At 43.4% G+C, this 21,988-nt stretch overlaps 1 protein-coding gene across 1 annotated transcript in view; it reads right to left on the bottom strand.

Moving 5' to 3' along the window:
- slc9a7 (solute carrier family 9 member 7) overlaps nt 1-21,988 on the bottom strand; it is a 51,882-nt gene that overhangs the window by 25,568 nt on the left and 4,326 nt on the right. Inside the window, exons 2-12 of the mRNA XM_076278554.1 lie at nt 15,583-15,785; nt 13,777-13,854; nt 10,497-10,573; nt 10,216-10,328; nt 9,598-9,703; nt 7,783-7,924; nt 6,434-6,539; nt 6,048-6,136; nt 4,624-4,737; nt 3,319-3,430; nt 3,025-3,178 (exon numbers count right to left, since the gene is read on the bottom strand). Coding sequence (XP_076134669.1) covers nt 3,025-3,178; nt 3,319-3,430; nt 4,624-4,737; nt 6,048-6,136; nt 6,434-6,539; nt 7,783-7,924; nt 9,598-9,703; nt 10,216-10,328; nt 10,497-10,573; nt 13,777-13,854; nt 15,583-15,785 — 1,294 coding nt within the window. The remainder of the gene's footprint in view (nt 1-3,024; nt 3,179-3,318; nt 3,431-4,623; nt 4,738-6,047; nt 6,137-6,433; nt 6,540-7,782; nt 7,925-9,597; nt 9,704-10,215; nt 10,329-10,496; nt 10,574-13,776; nt 13,855-15,582; nt 15,786-21,988) is intronic.

Genomic DNA, 21,988 nt, shown 5'->3' with positions numbered 1-21,988 from the left:
CATTCTGAAGAAGATATGAGAGAGGACCAGACAGAGATGGTAAACACCGCATCCTGGGGATCTTTAATCAGACGTGGATTATCAGGTCACTGCACTTTTGGGGTTGTGTACGATGCCTGGATTACAATCAAAGAGGAAAGGCTCTATACATAGATGCCATAACTTTTAGATTTACCTCTCTGAACAACCTATCATCACGCACAGCAGGCAAGTACTGTAGGTTCACTAAATGCTTGTGACAAAAGCTGGCAAACAGACAAGATATACCGACTGGGAGCCATTTACTTCCCAATTAAGCCCCAATACCTCACATCAAATATGATTATGTCAAATGTGATTAGATTGGAGAAATTATGCTGCTGGACTCGTGCTGGACTCGTCTATGGACAGGCACTCTTACAGCAAGCCTGATTGAGAGAGTGGCCAATGACCCGGAGTGACCATCAAATCACTGCGGTCCCCTGATTGCGATTAGCTAACCCATGCTACCCTAAAACAAGATCTGTGGGCCACAACGAGGTGCAGCGGCCATGCTGCGTCCCTCACAGCATGATGCAACTTTGCCAACGGCAAACTGAGCTCTTAAGCCGAAGCACAGCAGCTGCCATTCACATCAGTCCTAGTAATCCTCTTTTATTCTGATGATGGGGCAGCCCACACGAAGGGAGGAAAAATACAAAGAAAGATGAGGGGGGGGGGGGACGCAGAGCTGGATGTGGGAAGCCAAGACCCAGCCCAGACTAGCCAGGCCGTCCAAAAATCCAGAAATAAAGCCCACCCACTTCTACTTCTGCCTGTCTTGCTGTGCTACCATGGTAACAGATGCCATCAAAAACAACAACACTGTTTGCAGTGTCATCCTAGAAGTTCAACAGCTTGTCACTCAAAAGCCAGTAGGACACGATGGTAACCTTCAAAGTAACTTTGATAAGCAGCACCTCGCTTGAGTCCTCCATCTTAATAGTGAGAAAATCAGGACATGAGCATGGTATAATGGATACCACCATCAGATACCATAGTGGTCAGTATCTGATATGAGCATGTCATTTTCCCATTGTTCAAGCATTTGTGAGGCCTATCCGCTTATGCTATGTAAATTGCTATATAAATGTTTCACTGCATTCGATTAATAACATCACATTGCTATATCAGTGGACACTGCCCTGACCAAATATATTATAGTAAGATAACATACAAGATACTAGGGCTGTCACTTTACGTTCGAAAATCGATTAGACCAAACACCACAAGTTTCGAAAACTAAAATAGGGAATAGATTTTAACCAAATATTTACACTATTCATTTTAAACGAAATAAACAAATAAAAGATAGATGTAACAAAATTCACAAACAAGAATATAAGAATATAAAAGAATTCTGAAGTGCAGTAAGCATTGTGAAAGCTAAAAAGAAAATTCCCATTTTACAATCGATTCAATGAACACTTATGTCTCAAAAATGTTTTCATAGCAGGTCAGTGATGTATACAGATCACTGTTCACAGATCACAAGAGAGCAAAGACCTTCAACAAAGCCAAATGCTCTACAAGGTTAACAAATTCCTTGAATTTCCCCTGGGGATCAATAAAGTATCTATCTATCTATCTATCTATCTATCTATCTATCTATCTATCTATCTATCTAGAACCACTACAAACTACAAATCTGTCCTTGGCCCATGCTACACCATGTCACCAAATTTCTTGAAAATCGAGCTGATAGCTTTTACACAATTCTGCAAACAAACTAACTAACAAACAAACTGAAAACGTACCTTCCCAGGCTGTGGGAACAAACTAGACACAGGATTCTATAAAGGCGAAAACAATGTTAAACTATAATTCATCATATTGCCCCTTTCACCTCACCATTCATCTATCTATAAATGACAGAAACGTCTGATTGTCTGTGTGTGTGTTTATGTCTTAACCGCATATCTGTCGAACCATTCGTCTGAGCAGTGCCATGTTTGACATTGTTTGAATAAGAAATGTAAAAGATATCATTAAATACAGTACACTGTAGGCTACCAGAGAGGATAAGCGGCCCATTGGCAGAACTGAATCCGTGGGTAAAAAGTTAACCGCTGACCTCAACAATAAGGACTGTCTGAATGCAGTTTGCTTGCATAAAATTATTCTTCAGATTTTGCAACAACATGCCAACGAGCACAGGTATGGCTATTCAAAACGACTTAAGACTTTGAATAAACAAACAACAATTCCTAAATTGAAACGAGCGATAATGGTCCGAATTTAAGGATGTTTAAGAATGCCACACATGCAAGCATGATCAGCTACAGACAAGTGGCAGACAGAGTGTGATGTCACTTATAGGCTACCAGAGACATTGTTGCAAATTGGATATGATGATGCATCATTACATAAAATGGTTTGTCATATCATCAAGTTATTCAATAGGCTCAACATAATCTTAACTCAAAGCTTTAGCCTTATGTCATTTTGATCAGCTACAGACGAGTGGCAGGCAGAGAATGATGTCACATATAGGCTACCAGAGATTGGTTTCACATCGTTGCAAATTTCATACGATGATGCATTATTCCACAAAATGGTTTGTCTGCTCACTGCACATTTATTATATTACAATATAATATTCAGTATTCATTATTGAATGCTTATAGCTGGAATTATGTTTTTTCCAATCATCCTACTTTTTAAAGCAAGCCTACCTGCTGGCATGTAACTGGGCTACAGATTTTCTACAGGAATAGCATGTTTGAATGGGCAGTGATGTTTTAACACTGATTCATACAGTTTCACCAAGGCAATACTGGTGGACAGAGTGTGACATTGAAGCACAAGACTTTTTGCGCCACCTACTGGACACTGCTTTAACAAACAGATTGGCAAACGAATTGCAAGAACAGATAGTGGGAACATTACAGGTAAGGAAAAGAGAGAAGGAACAGGAAGGAAAGAGGAGAAGGGAGAGAGAGATGAAGAGAGAGGAGTCGGAGAGGGGGACAGGAAGAGGGAGGGTCCACAGCCACAGCCACTGACCTAATATGCAGCCAGGACAGCATGGGGGTGGTGCCACCACCAAACACCCAGACGGTGAAGAAGACGATGAGGAGGGTGGTGGTGAACATCATCTGGCGGGCATAGGTGGCCGTGTCCCGGATAGCCAGCGCAAATGCCATGGCTCCTCGCAGACCTGGAGGGTGGCAGGCAGACAGACAGACAAACAGACAGACAGACAGACAGACACAGACACACAGACACACACACCTCTGGTCACACCACAGAAACGGGTAAGAAAAGCAAAGGATCAGCATGTGTGAACGGTGACTTTACCTGCGAACATCATCATGTGCTGGAAGTTCCCACTGATCTTGTGGCGGCGGCCCAGGTTGAGCAGGAACGACAGCGGGTAGATGTTGGAGGCCCGGCCGATGAAGATGGCCAGCTGCCCATCAGGAAGCAGTTCAGGAAGGAAACGTGCCTACTGGCTCTCAGAATAACTCTCGGACCTCATGGGCATCTAGTGCTACTGCCACTTTTAACTGCTACCCAGTTCCTCCTCAGAGCCACACACTATGCCTTATCAGCTGAGATGGAACTGTTTACCGATCTGCAATGTTACTAATGCCTTATCCTTTACTAAACACACACTAGATAACAAGCAATCACAGTAAGCATGACCCAAAGGACATACATCAGTGTGAAAATGAGAAATATATTACTGAAGAGCATATAAATCTGCAAAATACGTTATACTATATATGGCCTACTATATATATCTGCAATGGCAAAACTGAAAAACAGATAATTTCACTAATATTCTGGGTTTTTTTTTTTTAACTAATAATAACAACAAGATATTTTTACATTATTACCATATACATACACACACTCATCACCTAATAAATTATTGTGTCATAACAAGATAAAGATTCTATAAAATAATGTTACAACATGATCGTAATAGTCTGAAAATATCTTATAATTAGGGTTATCAGCGTTAACGTGTTAATTGCGATGCCGTAAAAATTCAGTTACATTTTGTCGGCGCCCCTCCATAAAATCCACTGTTCATCCACTGTTTGCCAGTTAAAACATTTGGCACTGATATGCGTGGCAAGTGACAGTGCACTCATGTTGGTACCGGTGACGGCTCAGTCGACATGGAATTAAAATATCACCAAAGCACTTCAAGTTGAAGCTATAACCTACGAGCTAAACATTGTTTAGCCTACACTCCTACACAGTTACACGTGAACTGAACATAGTTAATGGAGATATGGACTATAGGCTGTTTCTGTTTCTTTATGCACTTCATTGAAATGTGTGAAATGTGAAAAAGTTCCTATTTCAACTTAAGTTAAAGGTAGCAGTTAAAAGTTTGACAGCCCTACTTATAATGTAAAACTATCTTTTCAAAATGTGAAAAGCATGTGTTATAATGTTTCATATTATTATGAAATACTATGTGACAACACTGCAATACACTGCAGAGACAGTCAGTCAGAGTAGGCAAGGCACCATAATTTATACTGTGAACTATACAATTATGCTGTACATTATTGTTAACTTATGACAACAGTAACTATAGCACTATAAGTAACTAATCACTGGAAGCTTAAAGTGTGATAAGGATACAAAAGCCCCCACGATGAAGATGGGGCTGAAGATGTGGTTCTGGAAGGTGAACAGGGCCAGGCCCATATAGGAGAAAATGAAGTTCTCTGCCAAGAAGTGCAGCACCTCAAACAGCTGAGAGAGAACACACACACACACACACACACACACACACACACACACACACACACACACACACACACACACACACACACACACACACGAGAGAAATACATAAGTTCATATATTGTACATGACAGCAAATTCCTCAAATTATGATCACATTCAACAGCTGCTGCATTTTTAGAGGTTTTTTTTTTTAAAAGAAGAGAAACTATTAAATTGGCACAAAGAGCCTCCTACGCTCACAGCAGCATGGAGTCTTTGGGTGAAACAGACAGTAGCTTTCAGCATATAAAAGAAACGAGTGGAATATCCCCCACACCAACCCCCGACGCACCCAAAACTTTCACTCTAAAGCCCTCATCGAAATGAATCTCCACAGAAACTCTTGAGGCTTCAGTAATTAGAGTTTCAGCCCACCCCACCCCCCTCACACACATACACACACACACACACACAATCCCTGGGTGTCATAATTGCACGTCCATGCCAATCTGTCTCACACTACCGCTGAGACACTCGCTCGGAGTGCCGCTGCAGGGAGTCGAGCCGTCCTTTAAAACTGCCGACCACTGATAGACAGCCCCCCGCTGTGACTGGTTTTGAGGAGAGAAACTTTCTACTCCCAGGACGCCACCAGCCCAAAGAATAAAGAGCTTAGCCGCTAAATATCTTCAAGTTTCTCAGCATAGTTTGAAACTCATTAGCCAAAAAGAGCTGATGCCTTCAATTCCCAGTATTTATCAGCAACTCTGACGGCAAAGCAAGTATGTCTGACACTGAAATTCCTCGTCAATATCTGATTTAGCATGTACATACGGTCATCATGACAGTAATTAGTGCTGTGGACTTATTATTATCACTTTATTCTAACTGACAGGAATGGACAGCTCAGTATGCAAAACATATTGCATTTCGTAGAAATCTCATTGGTGACTTCTAGGATACAATCCAATATGCTTTGTTGGAATGACCAAAGGTTAACAATGTTGCCAAAGCATAGAGCATAGAAGCATAGAAAACATCAAAACATACCACAGAAACAGTAATCATGTTTGCAAGTGGTGAAAACACAGACACACACACACACACACACACACACACACACACACACAGGATTCCCTGTGCTCTGGCTCCCCCTGGTGGGGAACTGTGACCAGAGAATGAGGTGTCCTCACTTAGCCCTGATTAGGGTCACTACCGGGCTGATTAGGAGGCCATCTGTCACTGGTCTTTTACAGCGGAGTGGACACCGAGTAGGAGGAGGGGGGATTAGCGGGGCCAGAGGTCAGAGCCCGCTAAAATAAGCCCATGTTTGTTACCTGTTTGGTGCGCTTGGTGGACTCCTCAGACAGGTTGTTGTGTGTGTAGTGGGCCTGGGTAATCCCACAGAACAGCACAGCCACCACACCTGAGAGAGAAGGGACAGCAGGATTTTGAATCCACATTCCCCTGTCAGGTAATGTACTTGCACTATATATAAGTTCCAACAAAAAAATACACCTACTGATAAGAGAAACACACATTTAAGGAGAAGGGTCTTGTGGAGTCATTATTATTATTAGAGTATTAGAGTTCTCTACAAAGCAAGCAAGCCTTCAATTTGTAATACAGGGCAACTCAAAAGGTCACATAGAGCAGAATTACCCAACTCTGTGCTGACACATACATGAACATACATGACACACACACACACACACACACACACCTGTGAATCCACAGGCCTCTGCCAGCAGGAAGGTGCTCCAGGACATGAGGAAGAAGAGGGCGGTCTCCAGCAGAGGGAAGCAGTGCAGCTTAGTGAACTTGGTGACGTGGCACCAGGGGTCAAGGCCAAACCACAACCAAATGCTCTCTCTCCTGCACCACAATCACCATAGCTACAGCTGAACACACACCTTCAGAGGGGCCTCTACAATACTAACCCATATAATGCCTCACAATACACACAATCCTTACCTAAAGCATATTCATATACATGTTCTATACAAATGGTTTTGGTGGAGGTTATAGTCAAAGCAAACAGACATATAGTTGCTTCAAATCTCATACTCTCCCTGAATGCCATTGAGGCATCGGTTCACTAAAAACATAATTACTATTCTGACGACTGAAATCCCCAGTTGTCCCACAGGTGCTGAACAAATGGTATTATTTTGCATTTCCTTTTTTCCAATGTACCAGCTATTTCATCAGTAGAAAAGTATCTATAGAAACGGCACTGACTACGTGCTCGAAATTCAAAGTGGTTTTGTCTCCAACGCCTGCAGTAGAAGATGTTAAACCCAAACTCACTGCTCCTTGCACTCTTCTACACCATCCTCTTTTTCAATCACTTTCAGCACTTTAAATCTATCTATGTACGTTTCACTTCATTGTGCACTCAGCACCTGCAAGTCGGAGGATCATGTCAGTGATTTAGTTAGATGAGTTATTCAAGCTCAAGCACTTTGCCACCACATTTAGAGAGAGAGAAAAAAAATGGCAGCCCTATTTAGCAGTAAGCGGAGAAGATAGTCCCAGAACTCGTCATATGACGTAATTGAGTGCCAAGCAATTTTATTTTATTTTGCTCATATCCATACACAAGTTCAAATGTTTTTTTTCCCCCACCTGACAGGGAACGCAAGGCAACTCAGTCATTTTGGTGTGTACCATACCTAAAGGCTAAGGTGGTCAGATGTAGGTCATCTATCTAATGCCTCACAGTCACACTTCCCTCTTTGGTTAAATGTGCTGAAACTGAAACTGCACTGCATACTTCCCTATGAACACACGATGCTACTACCACAGGGAGGGGATTTTCTTTCATAAAAGGGCACTTCAGGACAGTTTCTATTGTTTAGTACATTTTAACGGTCAACACTACTGACTAATATTTCTCAAACTTAACATGGATAAGACCTACCATTCAGATATTCCCTACAATGCTCCTGTAACAACACATGACCCAGAGCAGCATCTGTATTCATTCTAAGCAGTGCAATTCCCAATTCACAAAGATATGTCCCATTACAAGTGCCTCCATGTTTTTCACATAGTAAACTGAAAGGATATCAGTGCTGTTCCTACACCAGTGACTGCGCCCATGGCAAAGGAACCGCTGAAGATTCCCAGGAAAACGCCCACTGACTTAAAGAAAGCCGCCGCATCAAAGGTGTGTGTGTTGGCTCCACTTGGCTGATAGGCCACAATAGATCTGAAACAAAACAGATAGCATGGCAAGTGAAATCAGTTCCTGCCATTCTATTATATGTAAACATTCACAAACACACAGAGTGACATGTTTATATGTTTTCTTTGAAACAGCAATGTCTATTAATACCGTTTTTCTCATTTCCGTGTGCCTTTCTACCAAATTACAACCATAACTATAATCATATGAACATAAATCTGTGCATTGGTATAGAAAATAGAGATAAACAGAGATAGAAATAAACAGATATTGTGGTCAAAGTGGCAAACATTCAAAAACTTGGTTGTGCAACATCTGCGTGTGCTGTCTGGGTATGCCTTTGTGTGGCTATATTACCATGACTCCATGTGTTTATGTAATGTATTCAGAACAGCCTATAGAGAGAGAGAAGGGGGGGGCATGATGATGGATGCCAATTGGGCAGGGATAGAAGGTGGCATGGGGTGCGTAAAGGAGCAAAAAGTGTCATAGGGTGCAATTTGGTTTAAATATTGTTTATATGATCACATAAGATAGAAAATGATATGGCCTTGTATACAATGTATTGTAGTTGACATTAGTTTGTCATAGTTAGTAGTCAAGCACTACCCTAGTTCAACTTAAAAAGAGCAGTAATCAAATGTGCGAAGAGAAAAGGCAGTGCGTAATTTGACAAAAATAATGACCAATCTGTACATCTGTTTTTTTCAACTGGTATTTTATAATTCCATGGTATTCTGCAACTTTTAAATACAGTAAGCGATGGCTCAAGAGAGGATTATTGTGCAAGTCAAGTCAGTGTTTTACTAGCAACTCTCTGTAATCAAGCACATCTCTGCACTCCCTTTCTCTGTCAGATATTTAGCCATAAGTGTCATATTCATATTCAATAATCCTGGTTTGCATACACTGTCAGATTATGGCCTTCTAGGATTCAAGACTGCACAGCACCGAGGTGCAGAAAGAACATTAGCAGGGATTGGCCTACAGGGGGCGCCTGAGCTCCATAAACCAGAGCAGGGTGACTGGACAGACAGCCCAGGCAGTCGCAGGAGCATCCTCTCCACTGCTCTCGCACCAGCGTGTGGAATTTCCCCAGGCTGGGCTGAGGAGCCGAGGGCCGAGAGCGGAGAGCTGCTCCCCAGGCCTGGCACCTAGGAGAGCAGCTCCAGGTGCCCTCCAGACACACACGGCTCCCTGAGCAGTGGGTTAGGAGGGGAAGAGAGGAAGAAGAGGAATGCCAGAGAGAGAGAGAGAGAGGGAAAGAGAAAGAGCAGAGAGGGAGAGTGGGAGAGGGAGAGAGGGGGAGAGGAAGACAGAGAAGGGGAGAGAGAGGGAGAAGAGGAATACCAGAGAGAGAGAGAAAGAGAAAGAGCAGAGAGAGGGGGAGTGGGAGAGGGAGAGAGGGGGAGAGGAAGACAGAGAAGGGGAGAGAGAGAGAGGGAGAGAGAGAGGGAGGGAGAAGAGGAATACCAGAGAGAGAGAGAAAGAGAAAGAGCAGAGAGAGGGGGAGTGGGAGAGGGAGAGAGGGGGAGAGGAAGACAGAGAAGGGGAGAGAGAGAGAGAGAGAGAGAGAGGGAGAAGAGGAATACCAGAGAGAGAGAAAGAGAAAGAGCAGAGAGAGGGGGAGTGGGAGAGGGAGAGAGGGGAAGAGGAAGACAGAGAAGGAGAGAGAGAGAGAGAGGAGAAAAACTCACGAGGAGAGGACGATGGCCACGGCATCGTTCATGACACTCTCTCCAAACAGCAGGGCGTACAGGTCTGCATCGGCGTGCAGCTCATTAAAGATGGCCAGCACCGTGACTGAAAACACACACACACACACACACACACACACACACACACACACACACACACACACACACACACACACACACACACACACACACACACACACACACACACACACACACACACACACACACACACACACACACACACACACACACACACACACACACACACACACACACACACACACACACACACACAATGACCCATGAAATCTCATGTTAACCAAATTAGCATTAGTTAAGCAAGTTATTTACAAACAGGAACACTGTACCATAGCCATATCATTTAACAAATACTTGAATTTATCAACAAAAGAAGGCAATGTCTATCCCTCCTATCAGATAAGGAAGACCAACCCACATTCGGGTAAAGTTCTAAAACCATCACCGGTAATGTACACCATCAAATGTACTCAAGAGCAGTAGCTTAATGCTGTATATGTCACAAAGCATCCTCAAGAGAACCGTACATAAAGTGTGCTAAAGACTACTTCCTGCATGTCACAAAGAGGTCCACAGTACCTGGGTCAGTGGCGGAGATGACGGCTCCAAAGAACAGGCAGTCTGTGTAGTAAAACTTATCAGTCAGCTGACCAATGGCCTGCATCAGTTTCACCACACCATACATCATATTCCTGGGGGGTGGAACGGGTGCTTAGTTATAATATAAGTGTTATAATATAAGAGTTCAAACATATTGTTACAATTAACATTACAACTGCAGTTGACACATACCAAATGTTTATCTCATTGCAAACTGATTGTAAATGCAAAAGGAAACGGTATTAATATGTAGAACTCACCCGATGACGAAGCATGAAATGGCTGTTCCGAGGAATGCGTAAGTTATGATGGAGCCCAGGTTTCTGAAGAAATGTCTCTATACAGACGAATGCACACAGACACAAAGACACACACACACACAGACACAGACATAACGACACACAGACACAGACAGGTCACTTTCCAGTCAACTTTATTTCAATAGCCTGTGATATAGTGATTACAAACCATCTTAGGCAAGGCTACAGTTGAGGCTTGTGTGGAGAATGATAAGTCATGTTATATTCTGGTGTCTGTGGTCTCTTATGTGAAAGTTAGGTTAGTTGACCAAATATCCAAAACCATAACATTAAAAAGAAAAGAATATTATATTACACCCAAAGTATTATGTTTAATTTGAGCACAGTGTGTTTCCATATATTTGCCAGATTGGACGTTGTGTAAGCCTACAGTGTAGGCCCTACACTGTTATTTGACCAGGTTTCATTCTGAAATTCGTTGTTATTTCGCCATTTTTTGTTATTTTATGACAGAAACAGAGGTCTCCAAAATACAGAGCACACTTCCTTCACCACATCACTCTCACAGCTGACTGCATCACTCTGTAACATCCATGACAATTGTGATCAGACACTCCCCTGCTGATCTCCCTTTAGCTCCTCCTCCCATAGAGACTGGCTGCCTAGATACCGTTAGCGTTAGCATCTGTATCAGCCTGCTAGTGCCTGACAAAACAGCTGAGTCATGACATCACAGCAGTGACTGAGCAACACTCTTCACAATTCTTTTAGAGATCATTGGTGTTGCTCTCTGAAATATAGATGCTCACTTGGACAGAGAGCTCTAAAGATAACCCCTTACAGGTGTGGACTTATATCTGGTGCTGATTCAGCAGTTGCATATATGTGTGTGTAGAGGGCTAATTTAAAGTTGTGGATGGTATCTGGGAGGGACTGAGGTGATGCTGAGGTGATGAGGAGTTGGGATTGGGTGTGGACTGTCCCCAATTACTGTTTGTTTGAGCAGAGTGTCTGTGCAGGTATGATAACAAACACTCCTCTGTCAGACAGAGAGAAAAAGCTCAAGCAACAACAGGGGTGCAGAGGGATGATGGGTAGTCAGCACTAACCTCTAATCACTCAACTTCAAAAAAACCCACAGCTCAGCTAAAAGTAGCCATGCAGAGTTTAGGGATGGCAACTATTTAAGTGTATACCTACAGGTCTATTACCTAAGCTATAGAAGGGAACATGGCAGGGAACGCCTGACCCCTGATCACAAGTGAAAGAGAAGTGAAAGCCAGGAACCTGATGCTAAGAGCTGCCATGGGGTCAAAACCTCTGACAGAAGGAGCGGGCTACAGACGGTCAACAACGGAGACTAAGACTCTGATCTGACATCACAGACAGCGCAAGCTGATGCCAAGCAGCTAAAAGTAGTCTTTTGTCTGCCAGTTTCAGCTGTACGTCTGCTTTTGTGTCTCGCTCGCTCGTTTCGAGAGTGTTGCATTCACTCGACATACATCTGGTGGATGTAGGCTAACAGCTGCCCCTGTGTCAACAGGGGAACGCAGCTGAGGAAGAAGGAAAACATCTGAGGAGAATTATGGCCCAGCTACATCAACCCCCACTTCCCTTACTGGAACACAGTCAGGGAGGCAGGCTTGGGGAGGGAGAGAGAGAAAGAGAGAGAGAGAGAGAGAGAGAGAGAGAGAGAGAGAGAGAGAGAAAGAGAGAGAGAGAGAAAAAGATAGAGAGAGAGAGTGAGAGAGAGAGACAGTGGATGTTCAGCAGAAAGGTAATAATTCTCTCTTCTCGTTCTGGACGCACTCCTGGTTTCATAAGAGGGCCCTCTGCTCTGTCAGCAACTTACGCAACTCTTACGGAAATCTCTGGAATGCACAATCACTACACTTAAACAACTCAAAGAGGTTATAAACAGCAGCACTTATTTAAATACACACCTAGACACAGATTGACTAGAAAAGACACTGATGTGTTGAAAAACAGTGCTTGCCCTGCCGATTTTGTGGTCTTCCACTGCGATAGGGGCTGAAATATAACAACTAAGCAGGTTTTACTCCTCAGCAGTTTTCTGCTGACCAAAGGAGAGCTCTTCCTCAAATTAAATGGACCAGCGGCGTTGCATGCGGAGCCTTCCCTCTTGCAATCACACGAGGTCATCACTGCTGGCTGACTTTGTAGCGGAACGTTGGATTACGCTCACTACTACACAGAATACATTCTCTTTCTCTCTCTCTCTCTCTCTCTCTCAGACACTTACTCTCCTGCGTCCACCACCTAGTGACATAACCAGCTTTCCTGAGTGCCCTATTATTATATCATAAAGGAGCTTGGCCAATGCTGTAAGCCACTGGATAAGAGGTCATGAGAAGGAATAATACCGCTCATTCATTGGTTGATCCCCTCCTGAATAAAGATGCAAACTCCATACATTACAACAAGCGCAAAATGGTGTTCACTGGGCCTGGGAGATCATTCACATAATGCTTGCTTTGGTTAACATTATTTCACGTCAAACCAAAACTTCATCTGTAAATGGTACCGTCTTTGATTAGCCAACACATTGCGCAACAATGATGTGACATCATGCATCACACGACCAACAACACTACAAAGTTCAATCCAGTGGAACTATACTAGTCACTTTATTACAATGAAGAAAAGGTTAGTGTGCCATACTAACACAACACAGGAAGTGAAAGACATCTGATGATGACTTCCTCTGGAGACCCAACTAATAGGGGGATTCGACTTTGTGTAGCCGCCTGCAGCCGTCTTAAGCTGACTGCATAACGTGATTATTTCTGAGATTCTGATACGTTTTCAAACAGGAATTGTGCATACGTCATGGTTGAAAACATCTCAGAATCTCACAAAATAATCACGTTATGCAGTCAGCTTAAGATGGCTGCAGGCGGCTACATCAAGTCGAATCCCCAAATGCCTATTGGCACGCAGCCTGCTCAACAACTGGTCAGTATGCTGCCGTATGCAGCATGTACCACCAATGAGAGATTTCCTAAATGAGCAGCTTGGCCTTCTAATATGAAACTCGATCATACAGGCTACATACCATCGACATGAATGGATTAACATTGTCAGCATCAATTACTTTTTACATAAGTAAGGTCAAGTAATAGGGAAATCATTCACTTCTGAAGAATGAAAAATGGCTGTCGTCTAAAGCAGTAAAGGAAATCAAATCACATGAATCAAGAAACACAAATTTGTCGAGCACCTATAAAAAGACAACCTTGGAATGAATGGCATGACGTACCTTCTTGAGGCTATATCCAGCATGGAAAATGATTGGAGGCAGCAGAATGTTGAAGAATACTTCCGGATCAAAGGTTACCTGCAACAGCAAGTATTCATGTCAGGCCTGTGTCAACTAGCATAGTAAAAACATTACATAAAGATTAAAAGGGTACAGAGTCAAAAGCGAAACATGAATATTTATTGTTATTAAGGGGTGTTAACCGTGTAATCCATTTGTTTCCATCACAAAAAAATAATTTCCATAGAATATCGCAGAGAAGCAAACAAAAACATATACAGTACACACATTCCATAAGAGCTGTGGGGTATTCCAAATATGTCAACCCTGGGTTAAATAAACTATGTGTAAGTGGTAAATCTCCTAATACAAGAACCCTATGGCTTTATTGTCTAAGGCATACATGGGCAACATACGGCCCGCGGGCCACATCCGGCCCGTGGGCTTTCCCTGACCGGCCCGCGTAAGGTCCGTGAAAGAACAATAGTCAAGAGCCTAGCATAGAGATAATGCATGCAAATCAATATCGTTGTTTTTATTTTGAAAGCGACTGCTATTTGTACGCCCATACATTTGTGCGTGGATGCATACAACGTAAACACCCTCACTGATGTGCTGGTGAATAGAATTTATGCTTCTGCGTCGACACAATGCAGTTGCCTTTACGTCGGCGTAAACCTTTCAAAGTTTTGTGTCTCATGTCTGCGTCGCTCACCACCGCAAAGGTTGTTGGAACAACCTCCTACTGCTGCTCGTTGGCGATACGAAGTGTTCATTTCAAAACGTTACTGGCAGATAGACAGTTTACAATCGGATAACCCCGTAATTGTAACCAAAATATGTCTGAGTTTATTTGCAAAGCTTATGTTAGGAAACTAGTATGATGCTACTACCCACAGGTTGCTTGAAGCAGCCGGCTCAACACACAGAGCGAGTTCACCAATCACAGTTATGTGCATAAAGTTAAAGCAAAAACATAGCCTACATTTTTAAAATAGTTTTCTTTGTGCATGTTGATTAACTAATGACAGCCTACTATTGTCTGCTCCACATTTTCGTAGTCTAATTCTGCATAGAGTTAATTTAATGATGGTAATGATTTAATGATGAAATATTGCTGAGTGTTGATGAAATGGTGGCACAGGCCTATCGGTTGTACTGACTCCTTCACGTTTTCATGACCTAGCCTAATTATATAGATATTGTAGTACTTTTTTATATCAGTCTTTGAAAACTGAAAAAAATGTCAATGTCAAAAAATCATTTTCGAGAATGAGGATTAAATACTGGACATAGATTAAATATTGCTGTTTTTCCTTTGTCTCCCTCACATTTTCATCTGTTCTTATGACTAGTAAACAAAACCATAAGATTTACTTAATGTTATACAAGAACAGAATAGAATTGAACAGAATTGAGTTCAGACTTGAGTTCGGTATTTTGAGTCCGGCCCTCCTCAACAGTCCCAGTTTGTCATGTGGCAAACCTTTAAAGCTCCTCTTTTAGGTGTACTACTTACTCCGGGTTAACCAACTTACCGAGGTTTGTCGCTAAACCACGTGTTAGCACTACCCCCCTTGGAATCATTTGACAGTCAAGAACAAAATAAAACCTTAACTACCCTCCCCCCCACACACCTCATTGCCCATGCCATGCACAGCAAGGCAGTCTCTCCTTCTGATGGAGGAGGTTGAAACCCTGCAGTGTCCCCACGAGCATCATCAGATGATGAAACTCATCTGAACACACACCCACACACACACACCCACACACACACACACACACACACACACACACAGAACCCACCTTGCGCAGCATGTCGTTCTGCTCGACATTGTGGATGTCGTGCGAGTTGATCTCACCCTTGAGCGTGTACTCAAAGAATTTGCCACTGACGTTCAGCAGCAGCGTGGAAACGGGCCCCTCCTTCAGCGAGCAGCTAGGGGGCGTCTTGTGGTGGTAACTGGTGGAGGGGATGCCATAGCGCAGAATCACCCCCACCAACAGACCTAAGATAGAAGACATAGAGGAGGTGAGGAAGGGAGAAAGGGCAGAGAGAGAGATAAAGAGAGAGAGAGATTTTAATTATACTTTATTACAATGTGCAAAGAACAACCACACAACCTTTAATTAATCAATGTGTAAAATAGAGAGCTAGAGAGAAAGAAAGAAAGACAGAATAATGTAGAGGCATAAACAGAGTGGAGGAGAGAGAAACAGATACAGAGACAGAACAATAGAGGAGAGTCGGAGAGAGGGAAAGACAGAATGAGAGAAGGGAAAGAGAGCGACAGAATGAGGGAGAAATTTAGGTGACAGGGCAGGATAGACAGATGCAGGTAGAGAGAGAGAGAGAGAGAGAGAGAGAGAGAGAGAGAGAGAGAGAGAGAGAGAGAGAGAGAGAGAGAGAGAGAGAGAGAGAGAGAGAGAGAGAGAGAGAGAGAGAGAAAAAAAATGAGAGAGTGCATAATTACTTAATGGAAGCAGTTTTGAATATGATCCCCCCCAACAGGTCTACTGGACTCCTGGAGAACATATTAATGCAGCAGCACAAACACACCAGGCACCATCTCCCACCCACACACACCCTGAGTGCTTTCCAGTAAGAACTGCAAGTAACCAGGCTGTGGTGGCAGGGTGTAGCCCATGGAGCAGGCTAATGTTAAAATGAATGGCCTTCAGAACACAGTCACACTCTTTCTAGTAACCGAGGGAGATGCACCACCTGATTCTGAGAACAGCACCCACTCGCTGTTCTCTTACACAGCGCCCCCCCCTGTCCCCCCAAACACACACACACACACACACAGATACATACAAGGTTCAGACACCACAGAATAGACCTGTGGCGATCTGCACCAGAGAAGAGCAGTTCATTTCAGACCAAGGGGCTTTCTGGGCCACCGCCACCACCCCACTGTAGGCAGTAGAAGGAGAGAAGAAAAGAACTGTATGGTAAGTGCCTGTTAGATGTGTTGGGTTGTTAGATGTGTTAGGAGAGGAGGTAGTCTCGGAAGAGTTGGGTCTTCAGGAGATCCTTAGGGGTTGGGTCTTCAAGAGGCTCTTTTCACCTGTGGTCTAAGTATGGTGGTGGTCTAGGTATGGTGGTGGTCTAGGTATGGTGGTGGTGGTCTAGGTATGGAGATGGTCTAGGTATGATGGTGGTCTAAGTATGGAGGTGATCTACATATGGAGGTGGTCTAGGTATGGTGATGGTCTATGTTTGGTGGTGAGGTATGGTGGTGGTCCAGGTATGGTGGTGGTCCAGGTGTGGAGGTGGTCTAGGTGTGGAGGTGGTCTAGGTATGGTGGTGGTCTAGGTGTGGAGGTGGTCTAGGTATGGTGGTGAGGTATGGAGGTGGTCTAGGTATGGAGGTGGTCTAGGTGTGGAGGTGGTCTAGGTGTGGAGGTGGTCTAGGTATGGTGGTGGTCTAGGTGTGGAGGGGGTCTAGGTATGGTGGTGAGGTATGGAGGTGGTCTAGGTATGGAGGTGGTCCAGGTGTGGAGGTGGTCTAGGTGTGGAGGTGGTCTAGGTATGGTGGTGAGGTATGGAGGTGGTCTAGGTGTGGAGGTGGTCTAGGTATGGTGGTGAGGTATGGAGGTGGTCTAGGTATGGTGGTGGTCTATGTTTGGTGGTGAGGTATGGAGGTGGTCTAGGTATGGAGGTGGTCTAGGTGTGGAGGTGGTCTAGGTGTGGTGGTGGTCTAGGTATGGGAAACCCTAAAATCCAGTGTCGGTGCAACGGGGAACCATGACTCACCGTTGGACAACATATTGAGTATTGGGGTGTAGCAATACTTTTTGGACAAGAATTGCTAGCTTCTGGATTGCTAGGTCATGGAGGAGGCTCATCCTTAAATGCCACCATCCTCATTTTGGCCATGTTTGGACATGTTATCTGATGTTTCACACAATGTATATAATCAATGTATGGCTGTCCACTGCTAGCTTGATCTGGGCACGGCCACAGAGAACAAGGAATGGCTGCACTTTGAATAAACATCTACGATTTAATAAAAGAATCTGTTTATCCCTTTTCTTGTTTTCTACTATTAATTGACTCTGAAAATTGCAAAATAAGACTGAGTGAAGCCTGCTCTCATTCTAGTATTTCCCGATTTGGGCGTTCCCCCCGACAACGGTCCCGATCAAAGCCAGATTAGGGCTGTCAGATGTGATCTGCAACCTTCTCTGAGGAAAAAGCACTTCTGATAAGTGAGGATGAGGATGAGAAATGTATTTATATCCAGGGGTTAAAGTGTGTGTGTGGGGGGGGGAGGGGGCGGGGAGGAACGCAGTTCCGCCACCTCACATAAATTAATAATAAATATATTCTTTCATACCAACGATATAGCGCAATGATATTGTTAAAATAAATGGTGAGTTAATTTTCGCGTACAGAGGTGACCAAGAAGCTAGCAATTCTTGTCCAAAAAGTATTGCTACACCCCGATACTCAATATGTTGTCCAACGGTGAGTCATGTTTCCCCGTTGCACCGAAACTGGATTTTAGGGTTTCCCACCTGCCAAATCCCACTTTAACCACTGTTTATATCCAAGTATCCTGCTTTACTATTGTGAAAGCAGACGATCATCATCATCACAGCACACATTTATTTACAATGCGAACAGCTGACACTTGCCTCATACACATTTATCATAGTGTATGAGTCTAACTACACACCAAATTAATTTTTAATGAGTGACAGCATTAGAATACACACTTGCAATTCCCAAAGGTGCTAAAAGGGACCACACCTGTTAAGCAGTAGCCTCTTACTGCCCCTCTGGTGATGGGAACTGGCGAGAACCTTCTAAGGTTACATCAGGGTAAAAGAGACAGACTCACACTGAGCTCAGACCTTTCAACTAACTGCAAGTTGTACGAACTCCATAAAGGCGAATCACAATGAAAGAGCAGAGAGAGAGAGAGAGAGAGAGACAGAGAAGAGACACAGCCATTTGCTATTTCAGAAAAAGGTAGAAGTGAGTAGAGAGGAGTTTGAAATGTGTGTGTGTGTGTGTGTGTGTGTGTGTGTTGGGGGGGGGGATGCTTGGCCCTGTTAGTAAGGCTGACTGTACCCAACACTTTGAGACTTTATAGAAACTGAAGAATGCAGAAAGACAGAGCCGTCACCTGAACATATCGCATATTTGTGGAGATATGGGCAAGAAGTGAGGAGAGCCATAAATAATACAGCTTATAGTACACTACTTATTCAAATGTTACAACAACCAACAAAAACTAGTAAAGATAAATTACACCAGAAGTTATAAGTTATCACTTCTATTAATATATGAATTATTTGGGAATGTTTGTTAAATATAATCTATTAACATGTGCCTCTACCAAGGGCATGATGACTTCAGTGTGCATGCCTTGTAGTAAAAGTAGATAGGTAGATGTCTGTCTGATAAGGTACTGTTTTAGCACAAACTGCCACAGGATGTTCAAGAACTGGCTTGATCAGCCACCAACGTGTCTGCCACAAAGTGAAAAGGAGAGGAAACTGTGGCAAGAGAGAGAGAGAGAGATTGTGTGACAGCCCATAAATCCCCCACGCTACAGTGGGCACTGGAGCATAGACGTGGCACAGCTGCCAGCTCTGCACTCACCCACCGTTAAACAGAGGTGACTGCAGATACATCCCTGCGCGCGCGCGTGCGCACACACACACACACACACGCACGCACGCATCAGCATTTGTGGGCCATTCGTAATTGGGTTAGCCATAGCACCCTAGCCCAAACACTTCAGTCCAAACCACTGCGACCTTGACCAAACAGGCCTTTTTAAAAAATCCCAGTGAGCCAGAGACAGAGTGTTGTGTTCCATGGACCAGACAATTAATAAAGTACTCCAAAAAAAGAATGCAAGTATTTGACTTTTCCTCTCTTAGGTAACGTAATCGTCTTCATTTCTATGTTTCTTGTTGCTAAAAGCTAACAAAGGGAACATAACACAAACACAAAAGATTCAATGATCTACACCGTTTATTACCCAGACATGGCCACGTCTCTCTGTCTGCATGGTCATCTTTATGATAATTCCCACCTCCGAAATGATGACGAGCCTTTATCTTTCATTCAAAACAACCGTGTGCCGTTGCAGCTCCGCCTCTGGTGAAAGTAATCGTCTTGCCTGACCCTCTACAACTCGGGTGCTTCTGTATTGGTAATGTTTAAAATTTTAACTCATGCGTTTCTAGTCTTTATTGATAATGCCGAGTCTCAACAGCGCAACACCTTTTCTTCTCTGTCATGGCAATTGGAAGGGCAGGGCCTGTATTGTAAGCTTATGCAGCCAAATTGTTTTAGGAGTTATTTTGAAGCATTCTACTCTGTCTATTTAACAAGTAATACTAGTCAACACCCTACAGTTTTTCTGTTTAATAAGGTTGGTTTTATATAACCTGGTTTCAGTTCCCTTACACAAATTCAGCTGTTCACAAAATATCTACATCTTGGTTCCCCACCTGTGTGTAGTGCATTTCACTGGATGCACACAGTCTGGACTGGCCATCATATCAGCTCATCAATCACTAACGAGCAGCTCTGTGATGGAAAGTACAAAAACGCCCATCTCTCTCACAGGACATAGACAGAAACCAACTAGCTACCGGGAGTGGGAAGTACCAGCTAGTCCCTACAGTTACCTGATACACAGACTCTGCTCTTGAGTGAGACGAGTGGGGTGGGGGGTGTTGGCTAGAGAGAAGCCAAATAACACCTGTGTGTGCAGTACAACCAAAGCCTAACCACTTCTCTTTATTTTTTCCACTTACTACTAGACCATAGATCACACCCAATTCTGTTTCATGAAAAGAAACATAAAAATGAGAAAACTAAGAAGGAACTCTGAGGAAAGAGGATCAGGTGTTGGGAAGGTGAGAGTTGTTGGGAAGGCCTAAGACATTTCATAGGATTTCTTAAACACAACACAAAGTCTCTGATAACACAAACATTTTGAAGAGTTACGGTAAAGTATGTGCCCAGAATATTATTAGCAAGAGTATTGTGACCTAGAATGACCTAGGGGGAAAACATTATCATCAACAGATCAACTAAGAACACAAGTTGTAATCTCAAAAAGGCATGAGCAGCTACTACAGATCCCCAAAGGCTTTATAACTTGCTGCCACACTCATAGTTTTCTGCCCTTAAATACTTTTGAGGAATTATTTCAGCAGTACTAAAAACAGATTCAGGTCATTTGGTCATCGTTCTGCCATTCTAGAGCTGGAATTGTAATGCCTTTGTACAGTGCTGATTTAGGGACAGACACACACAGTGAAATATTTCTCACATACATCAACCCCAAATAACCCCACCACACACACACACACACACACACACACACACACACACACACACACACACACACACACACACACACACACACACACACACACACACACACACACACACACACACACACACACACACACACACACACACACACACACACACACACACACACACACACACACACACACACACACACACACACACAGTCACAGCCATTTCCCAGCGGCACTCTGGACGCTGAGCAGAGGAAGTGAGCATGTGCTACGCATCTCAAAGAGATAAGACCAGAGAGGAGTGCACAGGGAGGGAGACATAGAGAGGTGGGGAGATGGAAAGAGATTGGGGGTGTGCAAGAGAGAGAGAAGAGAAAAAGAGAGAGAGAGAGATATATAGAAGAGACAGAGGATGAGAGAGAAAGATAGAGAAAAAAAGAATGAGTGAGAGGCAGTGTGTGAGAGAGAGGGTGAAAAAATTTGTAAATGTTAAATGGCAGTGACTGGCAGTCACAAAGTGGCTTCTGTGTTCACAGGGAGACGATAAAAAAAAAGAGCATTACAAAGGTAAAGATTAGGTCACTACAAAATCCACGACCAGGTTTTTTGCAATGTACTCCACCATTCATTACAAACTGCTTTACAATGGACAAAGCAAATAAAGTCCTTCTAAATTAACCACAACTATGCCATTTTCCACTTGACCAGTATCGGCAACTCTACAAAGCCAACTTGGACACAACATAGGGTTTGTGATGGACTGCTAGCAAACATACCTCCTATCATTGTAACAGTTTATGACTGAATGGACACTTTGTCAAAAACCCGTAACTCCATTTACAAGAGGATCTACTAGAGCAAACAAAGTACTAGTTATTCACACGAATGTGTCTGCACTCTGCAGTAACATA

The sequence above is a fragment of the Alosa pseudoharengus genome, unplaced genomic scaffold (genome assembly GCF_046254945.1).
Source record: "Alosa pseudoharengus isolate Yale_2024_CS ecotype anadromous, Long Island Sound unplaced genomic scaffold, YU_APseudo_1.1 YU_APseudo_1.1_scf_11, whole genome shotgun sequence".
Lineage (NCBI taxonomy): Eukaryota > Metazoa > Chordata > Actinopteri > Clupeiformes > Clupeidae > Alosa > Alosa pseudoharengus.
This window is presented reverse-complemented; position numbering and strand designations above follow the sequence as displayed.